Source organism: Penicillium expansum, assembly GCF_000769745.1.
Source record: "Penicillium expansum strain MD-8 chromosome Unknown contig132, whole genome shotgun sequence".
NCBI classification, from domain to species: domain Eukaryota; kingdom Fungi; phylum Ascomycota; class Eurotiomycetes; order Eurotiales; family Aspergillaceae; genus Penicillium; species Penicillium expansum.
In genome coordinates, this window is record NW_015971288.1 from 101,002 (window position 1) to 124,758 (window position 23,757).

The window sequence follows — 23,757 nt, forward strand, 5'->3', positions numbered from 1 at the left end:
GAGGGAAGTGGGAGAGGGGGCGTAAACAAAGAACAGTGACAAGGAAGGGGGGAAGAAAAAAAGATGGTGATGGTGATGGTGATGGTGATGGTGATGGTGATGGTGATGGTGATGGATGGATGGAAGTGGAAGATAGAGAATGATGAAGATGAAGGATGAAGAGGGGAGATGGGGAGATGAAGAAGAGAAGAGGAAAAGAGGGGGAGGGGGGTATTTATCACCAACAGAGTTGATGGCCTCAGGATAAACATTACCTGATCACCCGGGCAATACAATATGTCACCATTATGTCAATATGTGTATGTAGAGAAGTAGAAGAGAAGACAATGATATTGAATCCTATGTAAGAGATTGTCACCTTGCTCTAGCAAGTTTTGTATGGGTATCATGATGACAGGAAAAAGCAGTCTTTTGCCGCACATGGCTTCGTCACGGTGGGGCGACAAGTCGAGTTCATGCTCGACGGTCAAGCCTTGATCGAAACGAGCTTCTTGGAGCCCACTGGCGTGCACTGGACAGACGGCCAGAAGCCCGCGACGCCGACGGCATCTGATGGACTACCACGTGGCCCCGTCTGTTGGGAAGGAGTGAACTACTGAGGCGAGACTTCCGGATTGTTTGGCAAAGACGGCCCTCAGAGTGGTGGTAGACTTGGGATGAAGTGCGAAAGCCGTCCACAGCAGCTTAAGCAACCTTTCTGCCGACGTTACCGATCCCACGGCCGACAATGCTGACAATCACATCCCCATCTCCATTGTCAGGGGCGTCACGGATACCCCAGCCGGGGGCACCGAACTTGGACAGATCACGAGCGAGCTGGACGACGTTGGGATCAGCAATCACATCGCGGCCAACCTGCAGCCGCCCAACATCCTCCGAACCCATGGTCATGAGAGTGAACATGGTCGTCGCAGCCGCAGGAGCCACACAACCTCCCTTGGCAACCGTCTCTAGAAGCTGGAATGCACACTGCTTTCCAACTTCCTCGGGGGCTTGACCACCCTGTGGGGGAGAGGCCACATCAGCTGAGAAGAGGCAGCCTGTGGAAGACTCCGCCACCAAAGACAAACCAAATCCAAGGCCGATCTTCTTCTTCGCCTGGGGGTTGGTCTTATCCGGAGCTGGTACCAGAGGCGCAGACGCAACGTCGGAGAAGATATAGGTATCAGGGCTGAGTGGGTTGAGGATACCACGGGCAGTCTCTATCATACGAGCGTTGTTCGAGCCAGACACTCCAACCGAGTATACAACACCACGGACGCGCTTGATGCGGCCGGCGTTCATCAAGTGCAGAGTCTTCGGCAGACGGACCTGGTGGCCAAACACGAGCTGCACTTCACCACCACCACCCCTACCAGTGGGACCAGTGTTTGACCGCCTCAAGATACGGAGCTCGATGTTATTGAAGATACCGAATTGTTTGTACAGAGGGAGGATCGCAGTGCGAACGCTGTCGACGGACATATCTCCGGTCTGGGTCGACGAGGTGATCACACCGGGTCCTGTGAAGAGCACCTTCATGGGTGCTTTGGCGAATGGTGCAAGCAGACAGAGGGGGATCAGGAAGTAACTGAGACCGCGGTTACAGTTAGACGGAATCTCGTAGGTGATCATGCCGCCGCTGGCTCCAGTACCGGCCGTGCTGCCAGTGATCAAACCTGGCTTGTAGACAAGCACAGTACCGGTGTATGAGATCTCCATTTGAGATCCATTGGTAATTGCATCTAGGAGACGGAGGAAAGAAATTTCATGAGGCGCAAGACCTGGATTCGTAGGCGACGAGGAACGAATTTGCGAAATGTGGACTGTGCGGCCGGTGAGGGTGGACAAGACCAGGCGATATACCAGATTGTGATGGGATGTAAACCGAAGGGGGGGTTGAGAGGTTGCCATTTTGTGTGGTTGGTCAAGACTCTCGCCGTTAAACACTGTAGTCCGGCTGTTGGATTCGAGATATGAAAAAGAAAAATTGACGGAGGGAAGTTGATCCGGACCGATGATTAAGTCCGGGGTGGAGCTGATATCTCCGGGGGATCAGATCGTCGGTTTTGATTTCTAAGGGTTCCGACCTCATGCGACATTTGCAAAAAAGAAAACTTACAAAGTAGACTCTGACAAGATCAAATGTTGATATATTCACAATGCTTCCTCCAGCACTAAACATCCCCAAATGGTAAGCCCAGAACCTCATATATATCTTTCCTACAATACCTCACCCCACCATATTGATACCATGATTCATCACGCGACCCATAAGCAAGCCATCCCCAAACCCACCAGCTAACAATATCTATCCAGGCTTGAAGAAAACTCCCATCTCCTTCAACCACCAGTTAACAACTACTGTGTCTACCACCCCTCAACACCAGCCACAGCCGGTTACACAGTGATGATAGTGGGCGGGCCCAATGCCCGAACCGACTTCCACATCAACACAACCCCAGAGTTCTTCTACCAATACCGGGGATCAATGCTCCTCAAAACAGTCGACAACTCAACCACACCTCCTAGTTTCCAAGATATCCCCATCCATGAAGGATCGATCTTCCTGCTGCCCGCGAACACCCCACACTCCCCCGTGCGCTTCAAGGACACTGTCGGTGTTGTGATGGAGCAGCCGCGGGCTAAGGATGCAGTCGATGTTATGAGGTGGTATTGCAAGAGCTGCAAGGAGATTGTCTGGGAGAAGAAGTTTGTGTGTGTTGACTTGGGAACGCAGGTCAAGGCTGTGGTTGAGGAGTTTGCGGCCGACGAGGAAAAGCAGAAGTGTAAGGCCTGTGGAGAGATTGCAGCGTTGAAGTATCAGGAGGGGGAAATTGTGCAGCCGCCGACTTATCCCGAGTAGTGCATTGATCAGGTCCATTGGAGGGCGAGGTTGGTGAGGCCGTAACTGTAATACCTTTTCGGTCATGAATGGTTATGAGCGACGAATCTAACATTCTTTGAGATGTGAATAAAATAGAAAAAGAACCAGGATAAAATAAGATGGATACGTGCTTCGACATATCAAAGGGCAATCCAACTCGACGTTAACCCGAGATACAACGGAACATGGAAAGTTGTTTTATACATTAACGAGCGACATCTTATTATGACCAAGGTTATGGTATTTATTACAAGCACACAGCCCCCACCGTGTTGCAAATCCTCTGCTTTCCTCCAGCCTCCGACAAAAAACACCATTTATTAACCGGGGTAACCGACCCAACAATCATGTACTAGAAAAAACACCCCATAGATGCATGCAGCAAAGAGCTGCTATCTTGTGTGGTACACCGAACTCATGCCCCTGCATATCCAGAACATTATTCATCAAGCGGGCAGTCGATGCTCTCATGACCGTCTCGCTCACAGAGAGCACACCACTTGGACTCATCGATGACTCCTGATGATTTACCGGCAATGGGAGCCATGGATGAGCCCATGGATGAGCCTAGCCCGCTAATGCCCTTCAGTCCTTCCATGACCACATCCCGTCCTGTTTTCAGGGCGGGGGGAGTATCGGAATGGATGGATGAGGCTTTGGTCTGGAGGGGTTCGGTCTTCTCAACTGGGTGCTCATCGGTAAGTTCATCGGCAGCATCATGTTTGGTATTCTTCTGTTCAGCGGTGTTCTGGCCAGAGCCGAACATGCTGGTGCAGTTTAGGATGTCGTGGCCGCCTGTTTCGCAGATTTCGCACCACATGGTATCCTCGTCGGAAGAACGTTCGGATTCATGCATGGTTTCCAGCCGCGATTGCGAAGAGTTGGAGATACCGCGGTGATGGCGGGGTTCGGAAGGAGCATCGTGCCAGTCAGTCGGGACCACTGTGCGGTCAGAAAGACGGTTGGGGTTGGGGTTGTTTGAGTGATTGGAGACATTGCCCGCAGAGTGCGATGGCCTGTGTTGCTTTGGTGAAAGAGTGATAGTAGAGCTGCGGCGACGGCCACCAGACTGCAGGTGCATTTCTTGAAGCTGACGCTCGAGCTCTTCGATCCGATTGTCTTTGCGGTTTGTAGTTTCTTCCACCTCTTGCAGTCGAATTTCCAGCTGAGTGACGTGCTCCGGGTTATGATCATGATCTGCGGAGCCGTTCTGTCCCAAGCCTGTCGCGCTGGGGTTTCCGCGGCTTAAAGAATGAATAATGGCCTTGAGTCCTCGGATTTCATCATCCTTCTGGTCCACTTCACTACTGCTTCGGGGTCCGTCGGCGGCGGCGTGTGCATCCTTCAGTGCAGCGACGGAGTGATCACGCTCCTTCTTCAGCTCTAGCTTGGTGCGCTCAACTTCACCGCGGAGGAACTCGACTTCGGCCCTAGCCTCAGCCTCTCCACGTCGGGCGTCCTCTAGGCCTTCCTCTAGCTCCGAGACCAGCTCTTCCAACTGCTTGAGCTGCTGCGCAACAACCTCAACATCTTCGCCACGGTCCTGCAGTTCCTTATTCTGCTGCATGATCTCGTCGAGACGTTGTTCGTAGACGCGTTCTGTTTCGGAGGCTGCGATCTCCAATGTGTCGAGAGTGCTTCTAAAGTCTGCGCGGTGGACGTCGAATTCGGCCGTTAATTGGGTAATCCGCTCGTTGCGTTCGCGTAGCTGTGTACGCATCGACTGACCCTCCGATCCCTCCATCTCCTCCAAGGTCTTCTGGAACTCGTTCAAAGTCCCAGACTGCTCATCTAGCTGCTTATCTCGGTCCAGAAGCTGCTTCTCTAGACTCTTGATCTGATCTCTCAAGTCTTGAGTCTCCGACGAGAGCGGTCGGCGGAAGTCCGATGGGCGTCCATATGACGAAGCATCATCATCCACACTAAGTCGCGACGAGGGTCGATCAGACAGCCGAGATGGTGCCTTGACAGGGCTACGCATGGCGCTGCTCAACCCGCTGGTCCTGGATGCTGCCGATGGCGTACGCAAGCCGGCCAGACTTAGTTTCGGAGGGGGAGGCACGCGCGGGGATTCGGGTCGAGGGAGAGAGGGTCGTCGGACTCGAGGGCGGGGGGTAGCAAGAGCTGCACCGACAGATTTGCTAAAGTTGACGGGACCCCCACGTCCAGGAGTGGTGGAAGTAGAGATATTCGAGGATCGCCTTGTGACATATTTGCTGTTGTTCATGGGAACGAATATGCCAGAACCCGGGATCGAGGTTACAAAGTACTTCCGGCCGTCGACATCGCCATTGTTTTTGCCTCTTTGCGCGTGTTCGGAGCTCAGTTCAACTCCTGCGAATCGTCCTGCCTTCCCCGCTACCGGTCCCAAGTATTTGATCGTCCCATGCATGCCACCGGGAACATTCACCACGTCGCCGACGTGTACATCATCGGGGTGCGCCATTGGGAGCGATATAGGCGATATGAATATGAGGATAGAAAAAGGTGGGATGCAGCTTTTAAATGAGAGGTCTGGGCGAATATCAATAGCCCCTGGAAGGGTACAGAAGTCAAGGGTGTAGAGGGAGCGTTAGGAGAATGCAAGGATATTAAGTTGACGGCCTAACTCCCACCATGGTGATTGGGAAGGGAAAAAAAGAGAGAGACGAATGAAAAAGACAGAGCTAACTAGTTCTAGTTGAACTAGTTAGAATATGAGAAAAGAGAGTGATCGAGAAATCCAAGAACGATATAACAAGAGAAAGGGGGGAAGACAACAAATAATAGGACTCCACTCCACGTAATGCCAACCATTGACATCTTCAACTTCCACCATCTCCTCTGCATATACAACAATCCTTACCTATCTGCATCTCCAAGACACACATCCTCTACGACGATCTTGTCTATTCCGTACTAAATCTTGCGCATCTACCACCTACCGTGCCGGACGTCACCGGGCCCCCCCAACACCTCTCCTGCCATCGCATTATACACCATGGCGCAATACTTCTTCGACCTCCTGTATACCTTCACGGATTGCATGTGTTGCTTTCCTAGCTCCCCACAGTTAAAGATCAACAACCGGAGTTTCAAGCTCCTACGTTTGTTGGGCGAGGTATGGATACCCGATAACGATAGCTGCAAGCTGGTCTGAACTGACAACGTAACAGGGTGGATTTTCCTACGTCTACCTAGTCCAAGATAAGGCGAGCTCCGAATTATTCGCGCTGAAGAAGATCCGCTGTCCATTTGGCCAGGAATCCGTATCGCAAGCCCTGAAAGAAGTTGAAGCCTACAACATCTTCAACTCCCAACCCAACATCATCCACTCGATCGACCACTGCGTATCCACAGAATCCGGCTCAAAATTCAGATCCGATGGCGGAGATCCAGGCTCAAAGACGGTCTATATTCTACTCCCATACTACCAGCGCGGTAATCTTCAGGATGCCATCAATGCCAACCTGGTCAACCACACTAAGTTCCCAGAGAAGCGGCTTATGGTCCTGATACTTGGTGTTGCCGATGCGCTTCGCTCGATGCATCAGTATCGGGTGAAGAACGGATCGGCGTCTACGCGAAAGGCAAAGGGTGTTCGGAGAGAAGGCGAGGAGGCAGACGAGGAACGGACCATGCAGATGAAGCCGAAACGGAGGGCTAGCCAACGCATAGCGGAGGATGAAGAGGATGAGGAGAATGCGCCCCTGATGGATGACGAGGTCACCCGGAGTCAGGAAGGTGTCGAGGATGGAGACCTGCGCCCTTATGCGCACCGAGATGTTAAGCCTGGTAAGTTGACCTTTTGGCTGGTGCGGAAATTCCGAATCGACTCGATGAGCTAACTGTTTTATAGGAAACATCATGATCGACGACAACGGCCAATCACCCATCCTGATGGATCTGGGCTCTTTGGCGCCCAGCCCCATCGCCATTACGTCGCGCTCCCTCGCCTTAGCAGTGCAGGATACCGCAGCAGAACACAGCACGATGCCATATCGTGCACCGGAGCTCTTCGATGTCAAGACAGGGTCGATCATTGATACCAAGGTTGATATCTGGTCGCTAGGCTGCACACTCTACGCCTGTCTTGTGGGTAAGAGTCCCTTCGAGGCACGCAGTGAAGAGACCGGTGGTAGCTTGAGCATGTGCGTTCTCGGTGGTGACTGGCGATTCCCTGATGAGAAGTCTGGTGCTTCTAAGGGTAAATCCAAGTCGGGTGAAAGCGAGGATGCATCCAAAAATGATACCCCTGCGATCAGTGCACCTGTCAAGGATATTGTTCGGAGGTGTCTCACCGTTGAACCCTCGGAACGGCCCGACATTGATGAGCTGATCGAGCTCATGAAGGGTGTTATTGACCAGATGCCTGAAGATGATGTGGCGGGTCCATCTCATTAAGATCTACGAGATCTTAGTGGATCTTGCATGTTTCCTATTATTGTTTGCGTTCTTTCCCCTTGACCGGCAGGCTCCGTATGCGTGCGATTTCTTTAGCTGTACATTATGAATGCGAATCTGAATTTCCTGATATCAGGGCTGATCACCGTCTACTTTTGCTCTTTGAAGTTACCCAACAGGTCTATATGTTGCAACCTATAATATAATTCTACTCTGTCGATACTTGTCAATCTCTATTACTCGCTCCAGTCGTTGCTTTTCCATGGGTGAGGTCCAGTATCCGAAATGGCTTCATGATGACGAAATGGCCAAACTTGGCCACAATTCAAACGAAGCAGATCTCTCTCAACCCATCAACCCAAACCAAACAGAATCCAGCACAATGAGCAATACCTTCGATGATCAGACACAGGGGGCGGAGGTGACGAAGATGTTCCCAGAGCGGGTGAAGCAAAAAACATGTACCGCCACAACCCCAACAAACCCGGTCTATAAATCATATAGACTAACCAATTCTCCTACCACAGTCCTCATAGCCGGTCTCAAACGAGGCGATCTCGCAGCAACAACCGCAGACGCCCTCGCCCACGGTGGCGCCAAAACCATAATATACACGGGCCGCTCACAGTCCGAACTACAGCCTGTGATCGACCACATCAACCGGAAATACAAAACGGTCGAAATGATCTTTGTGACGGCGGACCCGGGCAGTCTGGGTTCGTTCCGCGAGGCAGCGCATAATATCAAGAAGCTAGGGGTGTCGATTGATGGCTTCATTGGGTTTCCCGATGTCATGGCTGTACCATGGGAGCTCACGGAGGATGGGCTCGAGTCTCATTTCCAGAAGAATTACCTGTGTTATTTCTTGCTGCTGAATCTGCTGTGTGATGTGATGGGGCCTCGGTCGAGGGTTGTCTTGGTTACGTCTAGTTTGCGAAAGGAGGCGCCTGCGCCTTCGTGGAAGGATTTGGAGTTTGAGGTGAGTTTGGTTCTTTTGTTTTTTTTTTGTGGAGGTTTTATGTGATATGCTTGTCGGTTGGTAGATGCTGATTTGGATAGAATGGAGAAAATTACCACAGTCTCGATGGATATTCGCAGTCGATGCTTGCGATTATCTTGTTTATCAAGTCGATTGCGAAGAAGTATAGGGCAACTATTGCTGCCTTTTCTGCAAATCCTGGAAGTGAGTCAATCGGTGAATGTGAATGTGAATGTGAATGCATGTGTTCGTCATTCTCATTGGATCCACAGATACCAAAACCAATGTCCAAACATACGTTGCATGGGATGAGATCAAATCCTGGCTGCAGCGGAAGAAAGATGGTATGTTCCGCAGATAGCGATGAAGACAAGTTGATTTGACCGAATTTCCTGCAGCGGGTGAAGACATCCCGGTCCTGTTACAGCAAGCACCGAAATCTCTTGCACAGGGAAGTGCCACGGTGTTGCGTGGATTGCTCGATCCGGAGCTCGAAGGTAAGATAATACGATAAGCAGGTGTATACATGTATGCATGTACTGATTGGATGTGAGGTATCAGTCCAATCTGGAGCCTTTCTGGATCATTGTCAGATACCTCAGTTACCACATCTTGACTTTCCAGCCGGGGAAGAAAGTGCAGAGGCGTTATGGAAACGAAGTCTAGAATTAGTTGATCTGTTTCTTTCCTGAAAAAGGGAGGGGAATGAGTTCGAAATAGGAAAGGAATCTAATTTGGGGGTTATCAAAGAGTTTACTAGCCTTGTCAGTCTCAGTCTCACCAGTCCTGTTAGTCTGATAAGTACAACATATCGGACTAAACACCGATGTTCTCCATTTATTCTCCGCATTGAGTTGGAGATATCATTGAAGTGATGATTGGTTAGAAAAAAGAAGACAATCTAAGATCATACAAGCCCAGGTTAAACAAGAGATATAGAGATATAAAACATACAACCTCGCCAAGACCAAGTATGCGGGGGAAAATAATAGTCCAAGTTCTTATCTTCATCTTCCATGTTGCATGTTGAATGTCGATCTTCCTATTTAAGACATCAACTCCTTATCTTCATCCCTGTCCCCTCCTCATTGAACATTTTATTTGATTTTCCTCTTTCTTCCTGAGGAACTCTCTACTTGCTTGACCTTACTTTTTTTTTCGAGTTAATCACATACACATATCCGCATCGGAAAGTATAGCGCTTCTGCTTCACTATGGCGCTTGTCATCGACAGCTCAGTCGTCCCTGGTACCGTGACTCTGGTGGACGTGGATCATGTCTTGGAGACCCGGCACTTGGATCGTGGAGACCATGACATTGTGTTGATCCCTACCCCGTCAAATGACCCAGATGACCCCCTCAATTGGAGCCCGAGACGGAAGCTTATGTCAACTGCCTGCGTGAGCGTGTGAGTGCAGGCTACGACAACCTGACCTGGGGATCAGTGTTGATGTTTCATGTTTCTAGCTACACCTTGTTCGCAGGAATTGCCTGCTCCGTCGTTTACTCAGTGATTAAACCACTTCACGAACAAACGGGATTGCCTATTAGTACCCTGAACGAGGGAAGCGGGTACATGTTCTTGTTGGCTGGTTGGGGCTTGCTGTTTTGGCAGCCTTTCGCTATGCAATATGGCAAGCGGCCGACATATATCTTATCCTTGATCGGAATCTTGGTACTTCTTCCTCAATCTGCTAGATATCATTTGAGAATTATAACTAACAAACTCAGGGTATGACGATGTGGGGGTAAGTGAAGTATATCATGTCTGCAATGAGACAGGATTAACACAAATCAGACCATACGCAAGCACCAAGGGTCAATGGCTCGCACGAAACATCATCTTAGGTTTCTTCACAGCACCCGTAGAAGCGCTTCCTCAGATCTCTGTCACGGACGTGGTAAGTAAAACCTACCTCAGGAAAGAACCCAACGCTTACGCAGCGGCAGTACTTCACTCATGAGCGAGGAACATACATGGGTCTCTATGCATTCTTCCTGGCAGGTAGTAACTACTTCGCGCCGGTCATCTGCGGCTTTATCGCTCAGTACCAGGGCTGGCGGTGGGTATTCTACTACCCGAGCATCTTTGTCGGCTGTGCAATTATCTTCCTCTTCTTTTTCTGCGAGGAAACAAACTACATTCGAGCGCTCCCCGACGAGCCTAGCACTGTCATACCCGCAGAATCTCCAAAACTCAGCTCGGAAGACGAAAAGGAGAAATATGCAGCTGCTGATATGGAAGCTGCCACTGGGGTCAGTATAAGATCGGGCCATACCAAGAAGTCGTATGTCAAGAAATTGGCGCTCTGGGGACCGAGCCAAGAGCAGAACACCTTGTTCCGACGATTATGGCAGTGCCTTTACTTCCTCTCGTGGCCTGTTATCTTCTATGCTGGGTATGGATACATTGTTTTGGTATTTGATGTAAATTTTGACTAACAAGCGCACAGCTTCTCTTACGGATCCTACCTGGTATACTTCAATATCTTGAATGGAACAGCCTCTATCATTCTTGGCGGAGAGCCATATAACTTTGGGTCGGTCTCATTGTTCCATTCACCCGATGAACGAAGCAAGCTAACCCGTCCCAGATCTTCCATGGTCGGTCTTAGTTATCTAGGGCCCATCGTCGGTGTAATCCTGGGGTAAGGTCTCCAGCTTGGCCCGATACTGCAACTAAAGCTGACAGAAATAGATCCCTCTTCACTGGCAGATTCAGCGATTGGCTCACTATCAAACTCGCCCGCCGGAACAACGGCGTTATGGAGGCAGAGCACCGTCTCTGGCCCTTCCTCGCTTGTTTTGTACTTGTGCCTTGTTCCCTTATTCTTTGGGGTGTTGGTGCTGCTTATGAGGTCCACTGGTTTGGCCTGGTTGTTGGAATGTGCATGCTGGCCTTCACTAGTACCTGTGGGATCACGCTTAGTGTCAATTACTTTATTGACAGCTACCGAGAGCTGAGTGGCATTGCCATGGCTAGTGTGATTCTGGTTCGTAATACCATGTCTTTTGCAATTGGCTATGGGTAGGTTTTTTTTCCTCTTCGAGTTCTAGCGGAAGACATACACTAACTTCAATTAGTATCACTCCTTGGATCGAAAATATGGGATATCAGAACTGCTTTATCTCTGCTGCCTTCATTGGCATGGCATGCGCTTCAGTCTTCCTCTTTATGATCAAGTTTGGAAAGACCTTCCGCGAACGTTCTCGCGAGAAGTACTGGAAGCTTGTCCAAGAGAACTGGGAGAAGGGCATGGGCAATTAGAGTAGATGTACAGTTACAACCTACTTGCACAGTTCGATAAACCAATGATTCACGACAAGTCAAATACAATCTATTGCACCGGATTCTGTTCCTCAGCAAGATGAATAGCCCCTTCATCATCATAAACAATCTCCCTAACCTTCACCGACCTCAAATGATCGACCCCCTCCGAAAGCTCACAGTCATGATAGAACAAATACCACTTCCCCTGGAATTCAACAATCGAATGATGCGTCGTCCACCCAAGCACCGGATCCAAAATACGTCCTCGATATGTGAAAGGACCCCAAGGCGAAGACCCCGTGGCATAAGCCAAGAAATGCGTATCACCCGTCGAATAAGAGAAATAATATGTCCCCTGATACCGATGCACCCAAGCAGCCTCAAAGAACCTCCTCTCATGATCATCCGCCAACAAAGGCTCCCCAGTCTCCGGCGCAAGAATAACAACCTCCTTAACCGACGAAGCAAGCGAAAGCATATCATCCTTCAACAGCGCAACACGCGGACAAAGTGCCCGAACACCCTCCCCAGCGGGTTCATGGGGTCCGGACAAACTCTCATCGAAAACAAGTCTCTTCTTCTGTCCATCGATACCACCCTCATCACCATCAACCCATTCCCCTTTCCCTTCCCCTTCCCCTTCCTCATCCTTGGACTCAACCCAGCACTGCAACTGTCCACCCCAGATCCCACCAACGTAGAGATACGCCTCCCCGCCCGCTTCTTCATCAACAAAGACAGCGGGATCGATACTGTACGAACCCTGGATATAATCATCCTGCGGGACGAAAGGACCTTCCGGTGCTTCGGAGACTGCTACACCGATACGGAAGATACCCTTCTTATCGCGGGCGGGGAAGAAGAGGTAGAATTTATTGTTTTTTGTTGCGGCATCGGGCGCCCAAAGTTGTTTTGAGACCCAGGGAATATCTTTGTCGCGGAGGACGACGCCATGATCAGTTACGGGGCTGGTGATTGTGTCCATGGAGAGGACGTGGTAGTCAGCCATGTCGTATTGGTCGCCATTGTCGTTGAAGGTTATTGTTGTTTCGCGGTCGTGACTGGGGTAGATGTAGAGTTTGTTGTTGAAGACATGGGCGGAGGGATCTGCTGTGTAGATATGGGAGACGAGTGGTTTAGACATTTTGGTTGGTGTTGGTGATGGTTATAGATAGGGCTGAGGGTGTAGATGGTAGATGGATGTAAGAATTGAGGTATTTAGGGGAATGAAGGATATTAATATTCTATTCTGTATAATTCTACTATTCTACCATGTTGCTATTAGTCTATTACCCCCATATAACCCCATTATCCCCCCTCATTATCCCCTAATTAGCCTATGTCTTGTCTCTACAACTCTTTTACCCGACGGCTAAATCAACACGGCGCATAGTCCGACTTAAAAAGGAAATTCCCGGGGAAAATGATAGTATTATAGCCTGGATGTTTCAGCTTGGATATTCTATATTCTATATTCTATATTCTATATTCTATATTCTATATTCTATATTCTTTCTTCCATATAATAAAATCAAAATTACTTCAAGTTCCACCGATGTGACTCCTCAGCATACGCCCTCTGTAATGCTTGCTGCCACTCCAACTCCATTTGGCGTAATACCTCAGCTTCAGCTTCACTCATATTCTCCCCATTCTCATCCTCACTCTCATTTCCATGCTCAGAACTGTCCATATCCATATCCATATCCACATCCACATCCACATCCTCCTCGCACCCCCTCAATCCAAAAAACCTCCCCAACCTCTTTATCCTCGTAGGGAGATCAATAGTCTTCTCCTCTGCTGTGCCAATCCACGGGGTAATATAAACAGGGTAATTAAACGTAGCGGGAACAGGCGGGTAGATCTGATGGAAATGACGGGCAAGGTTATCGGCTTGCTCCGAGGTCAGAAGGTTGTAAGCCAGCATGTTTGGTGGGAAGTCCGGATGTTCGAGGCCTGTTTCGCAGTTGACAAGGGGATAGAGGTGCGAGGAGAGATGGCGTAGTAGGGGTAGGAAATGGGGGTGGAAGTTGGGGCTTTCTCGCAAGGGGACCTTGGGATATTCAATTGGGAAAGGGGATTCGGTGAAGTCTAGTGGTGTTAGGCTTGGGGAGGAGAAGTTCATTGGGCTTAGAGAGTCTGCTAGGGTTGTGGTTGAGGAGGCGGTGGAAACCGAGAGGGTTCGTTCGGAGAGCCAGCTGATGCTTTGAGGGGACTTGGGGGTTGGAGGATCATTTTCCATATTGATGGTGTGTGGTAGTATAGGTTGTGGTACTTGTGTTGATATGAGTAGAGTACACTATGCAATGTATGAACTATCATGCAGGATCGAGGAAATCAAGGACACTTATATATATACGAAATGTAGGTGATGGTCGAAACCCTCAAAGAATCATCGACAATGAGATGAAACGTCCCGAAACAGCCTCATTATAGCACAAAGACATCGTTCGAAACCCTCCAATCAAGGTGAGTTTCAACTATAACCCCCTTCTTGTCCCTTTGTTTCTAAGAAAAGAACAATAACCATGTTCATAAATATCCATCATATACGTTTCATATCCAAGCTTGGTCTTCTCCCATTGGCCCAAATAGCCAACGCAAAGAGACGATTGTTATCACAGCGACAGACTGGCCACCCCGCGTGACAGATCGGGTTCCTCTGACACAGACGAAAGACCCACGTACTTGTTAATCCAGTTCAAAACAGTCTGGTGCCACATGAGCGAGTTTTCAGGGTTCAGAACCCAGTGATTCTCGTCAGGGAACGTCAAGAACGCACTATCGATACCACGCATCTGGAGTACATTGAACGCAGCCAGACCCTCAGCGATGGTCAGACGGTAATCCAACTCGTTGTGGATAATCAGATGAGGCGTGTCCCAGTGTTCCGTGAACCGCGACGGATCCCACTTCGCCCAGTTCTCCGGCACCTTCCAGATCGGTCCCTTCAGGTCGTGTAGAGGGAAGTATTGCTCTTCACTAGCCATCTGGGATGTCATGCTAAACACTCCATCATGGGTAACCAACGCCTTGAACTTGCGCCCGAGCGGATGGCCCTGCATCCAGTTCATCATGTAGCCGCCATACGAGGCGCCCAATGCGACCGCGCGCGTGGTGTCGACGTAATCTAGGTGCTCCTCGATATATTCGAATCCCTTGACCAGGTCCTCGTAGGGCCGACCGCCCCATTGTCCCTGGATTCCGTCGGTGAAGGGCTGGCCGTAGCCAGTACTGCCTGTTGGGTTGGGGGTGATCACGACGTAACCCTGTTCGGCGAAAACAGCCGGGTTCCAGCGTGTGCTCCACTGATCGTTCCACGCGCCCTGGGGTCCACCGTGGATCAAATACGCAAGCGGGTATTTGCTCCCAGGCTTAAAGTCGGACGGCTTCACGACCCATGCGTGGACAGGGTGGTCTTCGGCTCCCTTGAACCAAATCTCATCGACCTGGGACGAGGACAAGCCAAATGCACTGCCGCCCCTTCCGTTTGAGGATACCATTTGGACATCATCTGGATGGGCTGGGTCGATGATGGTCCACAGGCTGTTGTCGACTAGGCTGCTGCTAGACACGAACAGCTTGGGGGATTTGGCAGCTGCGGGAACGGCGTCATTCACGTACCCTGACCTCGTCAGTCTTTTGAGAGAGTCGGGCTTGATCGTATGCACGTTCTCCAACGGCAGCTGGTACAGAACTCCGCGGCCGGCCTCCTCGACATGAAGGAACAGCGACTTGTCATCATGAGCAAACGACACGGACGAGGGACTGAGATCCCAGTGTCCTTCTCCATCGTCCGACTGGAAAATTTCGATCATCTCTCCATTCCACGGGTTGGGAACATAGAGGATACGGTTCTTATCAGATTCATAGCCATCCTCGCGCATCGCCAGAACGGCAATAGAGCTACCGTCCGAGCTAAGCACAGGAGACGACATCGCGCCCTGGAGACCGGCAACCTTGCAGATTTTCGGTTCAGGCTCACTCACGCTCATGCTAGTCCATGAGAACATAGGAGAATAGTAGCACGAGCAAGATGTATGAGTCGCGGGATTTAGGTTAGGATCTTTGGCAATAAAGACAATAGCCGACGGACTAATATCAAAGTCCCCAGTTCCACCAAAAGGCGGAATCGGCGACTCAACGCCCGCCAGTCCCGAGACTGCGATCAAGTTGGTGAGGCCCGAGATGGAGTATTTCCCAGCCCGTCGACGGGCCGGTGACAGAGGAGCCTGTTCTAGCAAACCATAGAAGATCGCATTCTTCTGGGGTTCAACATACGAGTCCCAGTGCCTAACAAAGAGAGATGTGTACAGTTTACCAGTTGTATGGGGCTTCTTCGCATCGTGGGGGTTGTACAGCGATCCGTCCGTATTGGCTTTGCCCGTGACGGCGAAGCCAACCTTTCCTGGTTCCAGAAGAACCACCTTTAGGTCCGATACGGGGCCTGGGACCGTGCCTGCGGTGTATGTTTCATCGGCCTGACGGGCATCGCCGATAACGAAGCTTGTATTACCGTTGCCCTTGTTCTTTAGCCAGACAAGTTTGTCGCTGTCGTCCACCCACTGTGGGTTACTAGCGCCAGGGTCGTTGGTAATAAGGGCAGAGCGGCCGGAGCTGATATCGATAACGCGAATTTCATTGGTCTTGGAATGCGACTCGAAGGAGTAGGATGTCTGCGTGTAGACCGCTAAGGTGCCAGCCGCATTGGGGACGGCTGAGGACCGCCTGGGGGCTCCGAGGAGGACCCTGAAGGGGTCGGTATCAGTCCAGTGCTCTCAAACATGTTCAATAATGATTGATGTCAAATTGTTAAGTATATCCACTCTACTTACTCGGGAGTGAACTTCATGTTCCGAATGGCCATATCAGATCGTATGGGAGACAAGATAGGAAGCTCGGGGGAGCTTCCACGGATTGAGCTTAAATGAAGGTATCAACAGGCTCTTAGAATGAACAAAACACGTAAAACACAACTGAGTATGCTTGGAGAAGAGGAGAAGAGGGAGGTTGGCGAGCAACGTGATCATGCGGGGGGGTCATGGTCCTGATTGGGTTAAGCGCCATGTACCTTGCAGGCATTGCATATTACGATGTTACATTGAAAAAAACAAAGAAAAGCCAAGTAATACAGGACACATTTGGTATTCTAAGACTTCGGAAACATAACTATTATTACAAATTGTAAATCAGATCATGACATTTACTCTTCGTCCTCTTCCTCGCTCTCATCCTCGTCCATTCCCTCTGCGGCATTGACGCTGAACGTGGGAGCCTGATCCACGCCAACATAGCTGTCGCTCATGAGGTAAAGCGTCAACTCATGGTCTCCGGGAGTAGGCACCACATATTCTAGGCGCAGCTCGAGCTTGCGACCGATGGTGACACGTTTGATAGCCAGCAGGCTCTTGGTCTTCTCGTCACCAACAACCAACCACCAGTTCTCCATCTTCTGACTGGGGTAGAATGGTGCGTGGACGGTAGCATCGGGCTCCTCGTCTTCTTCGATGTCCCGCTCGATCTTGACCTTAAGGTATGCGGGTTCGCCCGAAGTGATGCCCTCCGCATCCTCAACTTCGAAGTCAAGCTCGATATTGGGATATTTCTCGTTGGTGAAAGCCGCAGCTTGCGCCAATTGCTTGTTATCAAGGCCAAGACGCTTGACCAAAGTAGCGTAGTCCTTGTTCTCCGATGGGTCCATAGCCTCCATGAATTCGAAGATATCATTGATCCTGTACAAAGAGAGATTAGCAAATGCGTCTGGAGATGTTTCTGATGATACATACTTGTATTCATTGGCTACCTTGATCACATCAGGAGAGAAGTGAGGAATCTGCTTCAGAGGGCTGTCACGATCCCACATGGCCTGAACCACCATCTGGGACAATTCCATTGCGTTCATCGCGTTGAGATGACCCTCGGATGAGAGGACATCCACACAAGCGCTGAGAAGGTTGAGGACCTTGCGAACGATGTCTTCCTGATCCTTGGCAAGATCAAGAGGGAGCTGCATGCGGGAGAAGTGGGCCTGGAGAAGGACGAAGGCCTTGAAATGAGGAGAGTCGAAAGAAACCTCTGACATCTTGACTGGTACACGATCATACACGCGGCGCAGAATGTGATTCTCATGGCGACGCATCTGAATAGACTCGAACTCAGTTGCCGAGGTGACAATCTCCAGGATGCCCTTGAGCTTCGTCCGGGACGAAAGAGACAACAAGAAAGTTTGCATTGTGATGAACGAGATGTTGTAGTAAGCACCAATCATGGCAGCGTTCAAAGGTGAAACACTGTCATCTTCTTCATCGACGTCAATGATCTTTGCCTCTGACAGCTCCTTCAATGTGTTCTCCACCAACTCTGACAGGAATGTGCTGAGTCCCTCGTGGCTCACGTCGCTAAGGCCGTAGAAACTGGGATTTGCAAGGAGACGGCGATAGAAATAGGTATATGTCATCCAATCAACCGCATCCTGGGTGGAGGAGATGGTCCTTGTACTGGCTTCAGTCACAAAGGCATCGTGGAGGTAGACCTGCAGGTGACTCTCGACAGGCAAGGCCTCGTTCAAGAACTTCTTGTAGTAGTCACGCTTCACTGCTGGCACCATAAGAACACCACGGCCAAGCTTGTCCTGACCGGGACGGGAGGCTTTGCCGAACATCTGCAAGATATCACTGATGGGGTAGTCGATGTAGCGATGCTCACGGCCATCGAAGAATTGAGTGTTCATAACGATGACCAAGTGAGCAGTGATATCCAGCTCCCAGCACACATCTCTCGAAGCCAACAGCACCTGAATCGCACCAATGCTGAACAGGTGCAAGACGATGCGCTTGTCAGTGGCATTCAGAGCCTCGTGGTAGTAGCCAATGCCGTGAGAAAGCGATGTGGCAAGAGTCTGCTCGTGGACACGCTCGAGTAAGGGGGCGAGCTCACTGACGTCGGCGTTTAGGAAACGATCTTCATCGTTATCGATGGCACACGCTGAGAGGAGATCCGCAGCAGTCGCACGGACTTGCTTGCGGCTTGGAACGAAGACCAGAGCAGGCTTATCGGGGGAAAGCTGCAAAATGGACTGGTAGGCCGGGCGAGCCATTGCGAGCATGGCAGAGGGGAAGTGGGGAATGGTGAAAGACTGAAGGTGAAGCTCCAGAGGCACAGGACGGGCATGGGGACTGAAGTTGTAGATTGTGTGCTTGTTGGCACCGATCCACTCTCCGATGTCCCGAGCATTGGAAAGAGGCACACTCAGACCAACGATACGCATTTCGTTTTCAGTCTGGAGAGCAATGTAGTGCATGCGAGACACAATCACTTCGTACACGTATCCAGCGTAGCCGCCGAGCAAGTGAAGCTCGTCGGGGATGAACAATTGCACTGTCTGGACGTTCTTGCGTCGCTGCCACTGGCGAGACAGCACATCCCACTGAGTAGGAGTGGCAAGCACGAGATCAGCCTGTTCGAGAAGCTTCAAATCGGCTGTGGTTTCGCCCGTAAGCTTGACAATGGTTTTGCCTCCATCCAGTCCACCGAGGCGCTTCTGCCAGTCAGCTAGTCGGTGGTCGACAAGCTCCTGGAAGGGCGCAATATAGACTGCACGGCCGCTATCCTGTTTTGACCAGTGACGAAGCAAGGCCAATTCAGCGCAAACAGTCTTTCCACTTCCTGTGGGAGCACCGATGAAGATGTTGTCATCAGTGTCGAATACTGACTTGAAGACCTGAGACTGGATCTTGTTGAAGTGTTGCCAGTTGGGATACAACGCTTGATAGTCCTCGCGCTTCAGTGCCTTTACGGGTGCGCGCTGCATGTCGAGCAGAGGTGTGTGAGGAGGGAAGCGCTCAGGGAGAACCAGCTTCTGGAATGACACGGCGATCTTTGTCTCAGAATGCATCCATCGGTCAGACACAAGCGAGATGAAGTAGTTGGGAGGCATCGGTTCGGTGACAGGAACAGTGAATTCGACAAGATGCTCATTCATCTCGGACTTGGCAAATTCAGCACGAAGCAAGAATCGATCGTGGAACAAGATCTCCTCTCCATCACAATCCTCAACCAAAATCCAGAAATCTTGCGCGTTACCGTGGATTTCGTCATCCCAGACAAAGTTGGGAGAAATAGTCAACTCTACACGCAGCATGGATCGCGTGATGGGCTGCACTTGAGCTTGAACATCGAGTCGAGGGAACTTGGACACCAAGTCACACACAACACGTCCAGCCTTGGGCATGCTCAGAAGCTCACCCATGCGGGGGGGATCCAAATCGAAATAGCTGGCCCAGGGCACGTCAATGCGTTCCGCCTTCTGCAAAACATCTCTTGGGCAGTGGGGGAATTGACGAAGGGGGGACATTGTTGGCCACATGCGCTTCTCGGCCATTTTGCAGAGATCGAGGGCAGTCTTGGCCACTGAGGCCCATCCCTTCTTCAGGCAAATCTCGAAAATCGCGCGGATGATACGTCCAGCAGATTGCGTGACATAGACCATGTCTGCCATCAGCGCAAGTCCCTCAAGCTTGAGTCTAGAGATGTAAGCCTGCAAAAGAACATTGATCTTGGCATGGGGCTCATCAATAGTTTCCTTAACAGGGACAGGCACCCGGCCTAGCAGTTTTCCAAGCTCAAGCTTTTCGTCCTGGCGAACTGGGATGTACTTGAACTCGTCACTAAGGGCAAAGATTCGGAACAATTCAATGGTCGTAATGGAGGGTTGGAGGTGTTGAGAGTAGGTAAGCATTGAGTTGTGACCAATGTAGTAGTGCGAAGAGATACGTCCAAGCTCAGTTGATTGCAGACGTCCAGTCTTCTTTTCATACTTGACGAGACCGGCCTTCTCAAGGACAGCAGCAGCAGAGTGAATAAGATCCACTCGCTTTTGCTCCAGGGCATCATCGTTCTGATAATCTGCGCCAACACTGTACAAGCCAGGTGATCGGAGCATCCGAACGTAAAGGTAAGTGTAGCCTAGCCAATCCACACCTTCGTCGCGGGTACGAACATTGCCGAGTACAATCTCAGCATTCAGATTGTCCGCCAATTTGCTCATCAGCTGCGACTCAATGGGAAGCTGTTGATTCAAGAGCGAGAGATAGTATTGAATCTCAGCTTGCGATGTGATAATGATACCTTCACCGAAGGTATCATATTGGGGTCGACCAGCTCGTCCCAACATTTGCAGAACGTCTTGCGGGCTCAATTCGACCCAGGCACCCTTCTCGGGAGAGTAGACCTGGGTTCCCTTGATGATAACGGTGTGGGCGGGAAGGTTGACACCCCAGGCCAATGTCGCTGTACAAACTAGGACCTGGATGCTTCCATCGGCGAAAAGTGCTTGAACTGAATCACGATCGGCAAGACTCAGACCAGCATGGTGAATACCGAGACCGTACGGCATGAGATCCTTCAGGTTAGCATCGTCCACAGAGTCTGCTTCTTCGGAGAGAATTGCACGACTAGCAGCATCACTGCGCAGAATCTGACCAATGGTTTCATTCTCAAGAGCCTTGTCTCTGATGTACTTGGCGGTCTTGGCGGTCTCCTTGCGAGAGTGGACGAAGATAAGCATTTGGTTTCGGTTTTGCCCGACCTGCTCCATGACCTTGGTGTAACAAATGTCGTTCATCGTCTTTAATTGCTTGATGGCCTTCTTCTCGGTGACACCGATGAATTCCTGCTTGAGAGGGCAAGGACGATAGCTGCCATCGAAATGGAACATGCCCTTGACAGGGTCTGCACGCAGGAAGCTTCCCACATCACGGTAGTTAGGAAGGGTAGCACTGAGACCCACAATTCGCACGGGCTCGCCAGTCTGCTCGGTCTTGCGAATCGTTCGGCTGACGATGCTCTCAAGGACGGGACCACGTTCATCGTGGAGAAGGTGAATCTCGTCGATGACAACAAGGCGAACAAGGTTGGTGTAGCTAGTCTCGGTTGCCTTTCTGGTGATAACGTCATACTTCTCAGGCGTGGTGACGATGATCTGGGTATCGGCAATTTGCTGCTTGGTGAGCTGACGATCACCTGTAAGCTCGGACACTCGGATGCCATAAGGCTCCAAGCGCTTGCCAAGGTTGCCGACTTGTTCTTGAACCAAAGCCTTCAAGGGAGAGATGTATATGATTTTGAAGTCATCCAGCATAATCTCTCCCGTTTCAGGGTTGCGATTCTTCCCGATTTCTCGAAGAATCGTGAGCATAGCAACGTTGGTCTTTCCGGAACCCGTGGGAGCACAGACAAGCATGTTTCCATCGTCATGGAACGCTGAAGGATAGCACTTTGTCTGCACACGGTTGAGCTCCTTGGAGGTTCCAAATCCAACACGGGCCCATTCCGGCAGCTCGGTGGTCGGGATATTCTTCTCTCCAGCCTCCTTCTTGGCCTTGGGTGGTGGCACGTGAATCTCTTCGTATCCCTTGAATGCTCGCTTAGTCGAGCCCTGGGGAAGCTTGACATTGGGATTGGTCATAAGATGGTTGCCTTGATGGAAGACCAAATTTTCCAAATTGATCGTTCTCTTGGGCTGAAGAATGCCACCCTCGACACCTTCGGCGGGTTTTTGGTCGGTGGTTGGGCCTGAAGGAACATCGACATCCATCAAGTCGAACTTCATCTTCTTATCGGGTGGTGCACCGAGTTCGTCGCCGGCTTCTTTGCCACGGATTTCATCGAGGATGGCACGTTGGCCAGCTTCGACCATCTCAATTTCCACGAGATTGCGCGCATCGGGATCCTCTGCGACTCTTCTCCAGCGGGTAACCCAGACGGCCTTGTCGCGGTTGGTGACTAGTTTAGCAACAAGATCGGGATGGTCATAGTCGAATAGCTCCATAAGGTCATTTTCAACATCGCGCAGGGGTTTTAATGATCCGTCCTCGTCCTTTCCACCGAGGATTTCAAGTGCCTCATCTGTTTTCTCATGCTGGGTATGAGCATCTGTGTATATGGCACCGATTTGACGCTGCAGCCAGTAAGCATCGATTTCGCGAGCGGATACCTTCAATCCGGTCTTTTCTGCGGCTTTATCACTTCGGCCAAGACCTCCATCGATGACCATTTCATCTCCATCTTCGTCTTGGGCTGCTGCAACATCGTCGAGTGCGAGTTTTTCTTGTTCGTCCTCTTCTTCTTCGTCGCTGAGGTCGTCCTCGTCTCGAACTTCGTCCACAGTTCCCATGCGCTCATCTTCATCTTCTTCGTCGAAGACGACAGCAACACCTTGGCGTTCGTCGAGTTCACCACCTTCTTCATCGAGGCCGCCTTCCATCTCTTCCTCTTCGTCCTGAGCATCGTAGTCTGTGATCTTTTTACCCAGGTTCACGAGCTCGTTGAACTCCTTGGGGTTCATTGTAGTTCCCAGAAGATCATCAATCTCCTTCTTTTTATCGAAATCCTTCATATCTTCGTCCTTTAGTAGTTCCAAAACAGCATCGGCGGCACTTCGAACGACTTCGTGGGGGACATCGCCCAGCTGGCTTCCGGTGATTGTGAGGATAAGGTCATATGTGGCTCGTGTGGCGGGTGTGCGAGGACGATATTTCAAGCCTTCGACGAAGGCATCGGCTGCTGAAAGGATGCCCTGGCCCCGTAGTTGTGCTGGTTGACCGCGGTGGCGCTTTTTCTGTTCGCGTAAAAGCACATCTTCGCCCTCGCCGATTGCGCCCCGCTCGAGACCTGTAGGAGCTGCCTTCTTAGATTTGGGCGCGTCGTCACGCGCGACTCGTCCACCCATCTCCCGGATCCCAATGCGACCCGCGAGAGACTCCGGGTCTCCAGTAGGTTCGTCATGGGTGCGACTGATAAAACGACGATCCGCCTGGAGAACCAGGTTGGACATCGCCGAGTACTTGTACTGCGAAATATTTTGGTCCGCCATCTTGGTGGTTGTAGGGCTGGATCAAGAAAAAAAAACGATGAAAGAAAGAGTGAGTTGCGACAAGAATCTGCCTGCGGAGGGTCAAGATTCAGGCCGCGCCGAGACACGAGATGTCGGCGATTGATCAATTTCAAATGGTCTCACAAACCTGGCTCATCCTCCTACCGCAAGTAATGTCACTTGTAAGGGAGAAATATCAGCCAAGGTTGTAGATAGATGAAGCTAAGGAGAGTGCAGCTCGGGAAGATTTCGGTGGCGAAGGCGGAAGGAGGGGAGCTTGGATGGTTCTGCCACCCCAAACGGTTTAGAGCGCGTCACAACAATGCGCCCTGGTCTGTCGATTTCTCATTTAATGCCAGTTTATATGAGGCCTCTGACGAATT

The 23,757-nt window shown here is 50.7% G+C and overlaps 8 protein-coding genes across 8 annotated transcripts; 3 read left to right on the forward strand and 5 right to left on the reverse strand.

Moving 5' to 3' along the window:
* Window positions 1-684: 684 nt before the first annotated feature.
* Window positions 685-1,893, reverse strand: PEX2_040350 (RNA 3'-terminal phosphate cyclase-like protein; the record flags this gene model as incomplete). Its single annotated transcript, XM_016741310.1, has 1 exon — window positions 685-1,893. The coding sequence occupies one exon, from the start codon at window positions 1,891-1,893 to the stop codon at window positions 685-687; it is 1,209 nt and encodes a 402-aa protein (XP_016599481.1).
* A 248-nt stretch (window positions 1,894-2,141) lies between these two features.
* Window positions 2,142-2,845, forward strand: PEX2_040360 (3-hydroxyanthranilate 3,4-dioxygenase; the record flags this gene model as incomplete). Its single annotated transcript, XM_016741311.1, has 2 exons — window positions 2,142-2,173; window positions 2,299-2,845. 2 exons carry the CDS (start codon window positions 2,142-2,144, stop codon window positions 2,843-2,845), a joined length of 579 nt encoding a protein of 192 aa, XP_016599482.1.
* A 460-nt stretch (window positions 2,846-3,305) lies between these two features.
* On the reverse strand, window positions 3,306-5,312 carry PEX2_040370 (CAP-Gly domain containing linker protein BIK1; the record flags this gene model as incomplete). The annotated part of the gene is made up of 1 exon (XM_016741312.1): window positions 3,306-5,312. One exon carries the CDS (start codon window positions 5,310-5,312, stop codon window positions 3,306-3,308), a length of 2,007 nt encoding a protein of 668 aa, XP_016599483.1.
* Window positions 5,313-5,846: 534 nt separating this feature from the next.
* On the forward strand, window positions 5,847-7,249 carry PEX2_040380 (putative serine/threonine protein kinase ENV7; the record flags this gene model as incomplete). Its single annotated transcript, XM_016741313.1, has 3 exons — window positions 5,847-5,966; window positions 6,022-6,640; window positions 6,705-7,249. 3 exons carry the CDS (start codon window positions 5,847-5,849, stop codon window positions 7,247-7,249), a joined length of 1,284 nt encoding a protein of 427 aa, XP_016599484.1.
* A 262-nt stretch (window positions 7,250-7,511) lies between these two features.
* PEX2_040390 (Major facilitator superfamily domain, general substrate transporter) lies at window positions 7,512-11,496 on the forward strand (the record flags this gene model as incomplete). The annotated part of the gene is made up of 13 exons (XM_016741314.1): window positions 7,512-8,228; window positions 8,309-8,432; window positions 8,501-8,572; window positions 8,627-8,725; window positions 9,468-9,636; window positions 9,696-9,903; window positions 9,960-9,976; window positions 10,027-10,129; window positions 10,179-10,627; window positions 10,682-10,768; window positions 10,823-10,876; window positions 10,927-11,256; window positions 11,313-11,496. The coding sequence occupies 13 exons, from the start codon at window positions 7,512-7,514 to the stop codon at window positions 11,494-11,496; spliced, it is 2,613 nt and encodes an 870-aa protein (XP_016599485.1).
* Window positions 11,497-11,566: 70 nt separating this feature from the next.
* Window positions 11,567-12,643, reverse strand: PEX2_040400 (glycoside hydrolase family 43 protein; the record flags this gene model as incomplete). The annotated part of the gene is made up of 1 exon (XM_016741315.1): window positions 11,567-12,643. One exon carries the CDS (start codon window positions 12,641-12,643, stop codon window positions 11,567-11,569), a length of 1,077 nt encoding a protein of 358 aa, XP_016599486.1.
* Window positions 12,644-13,036: 393 nt separating this feature from the next.
* Window positions 13,037-13,744, reverse strand: PEX2_040410 (uncharacterized protein; the record flags this gene model as incomplete). The annotated part of the gene is made up of 1 exon (XM_016741316.1): window positions 13,037-13,744. One exon carries the CDS (start codon window positions 13,742-13,744, stop codon window positions 13,037-13,039), a length of 708 nt encoding a protein of 235 aa, XP_016599487.1.
* Window positions 13,745-14,120: 376 nt separating this feature from the next.
* Window positions 14,121-23,374, reverse strand: PEX2_040420 (ATP-dependent RNA helicase BRR2; the record flags this gene model as incomplete). Its single annotated transcript, XM_016741317.1, has 4 exons — window positions 14,121-16,251; window positions 16,338-16,424; window positions 16,710-17,234; window positions 17,289-23,374. 4 exons carry the CDS (start codon window positions 23,372-23,374, stop codon window positions 14,121-14,123), a joined length of 8,829 nt encoding a protein of 2,942 aa, XP_016599488.1.
* Window positions 23,375-23,757: the final 383 nt, after the last annotated feature.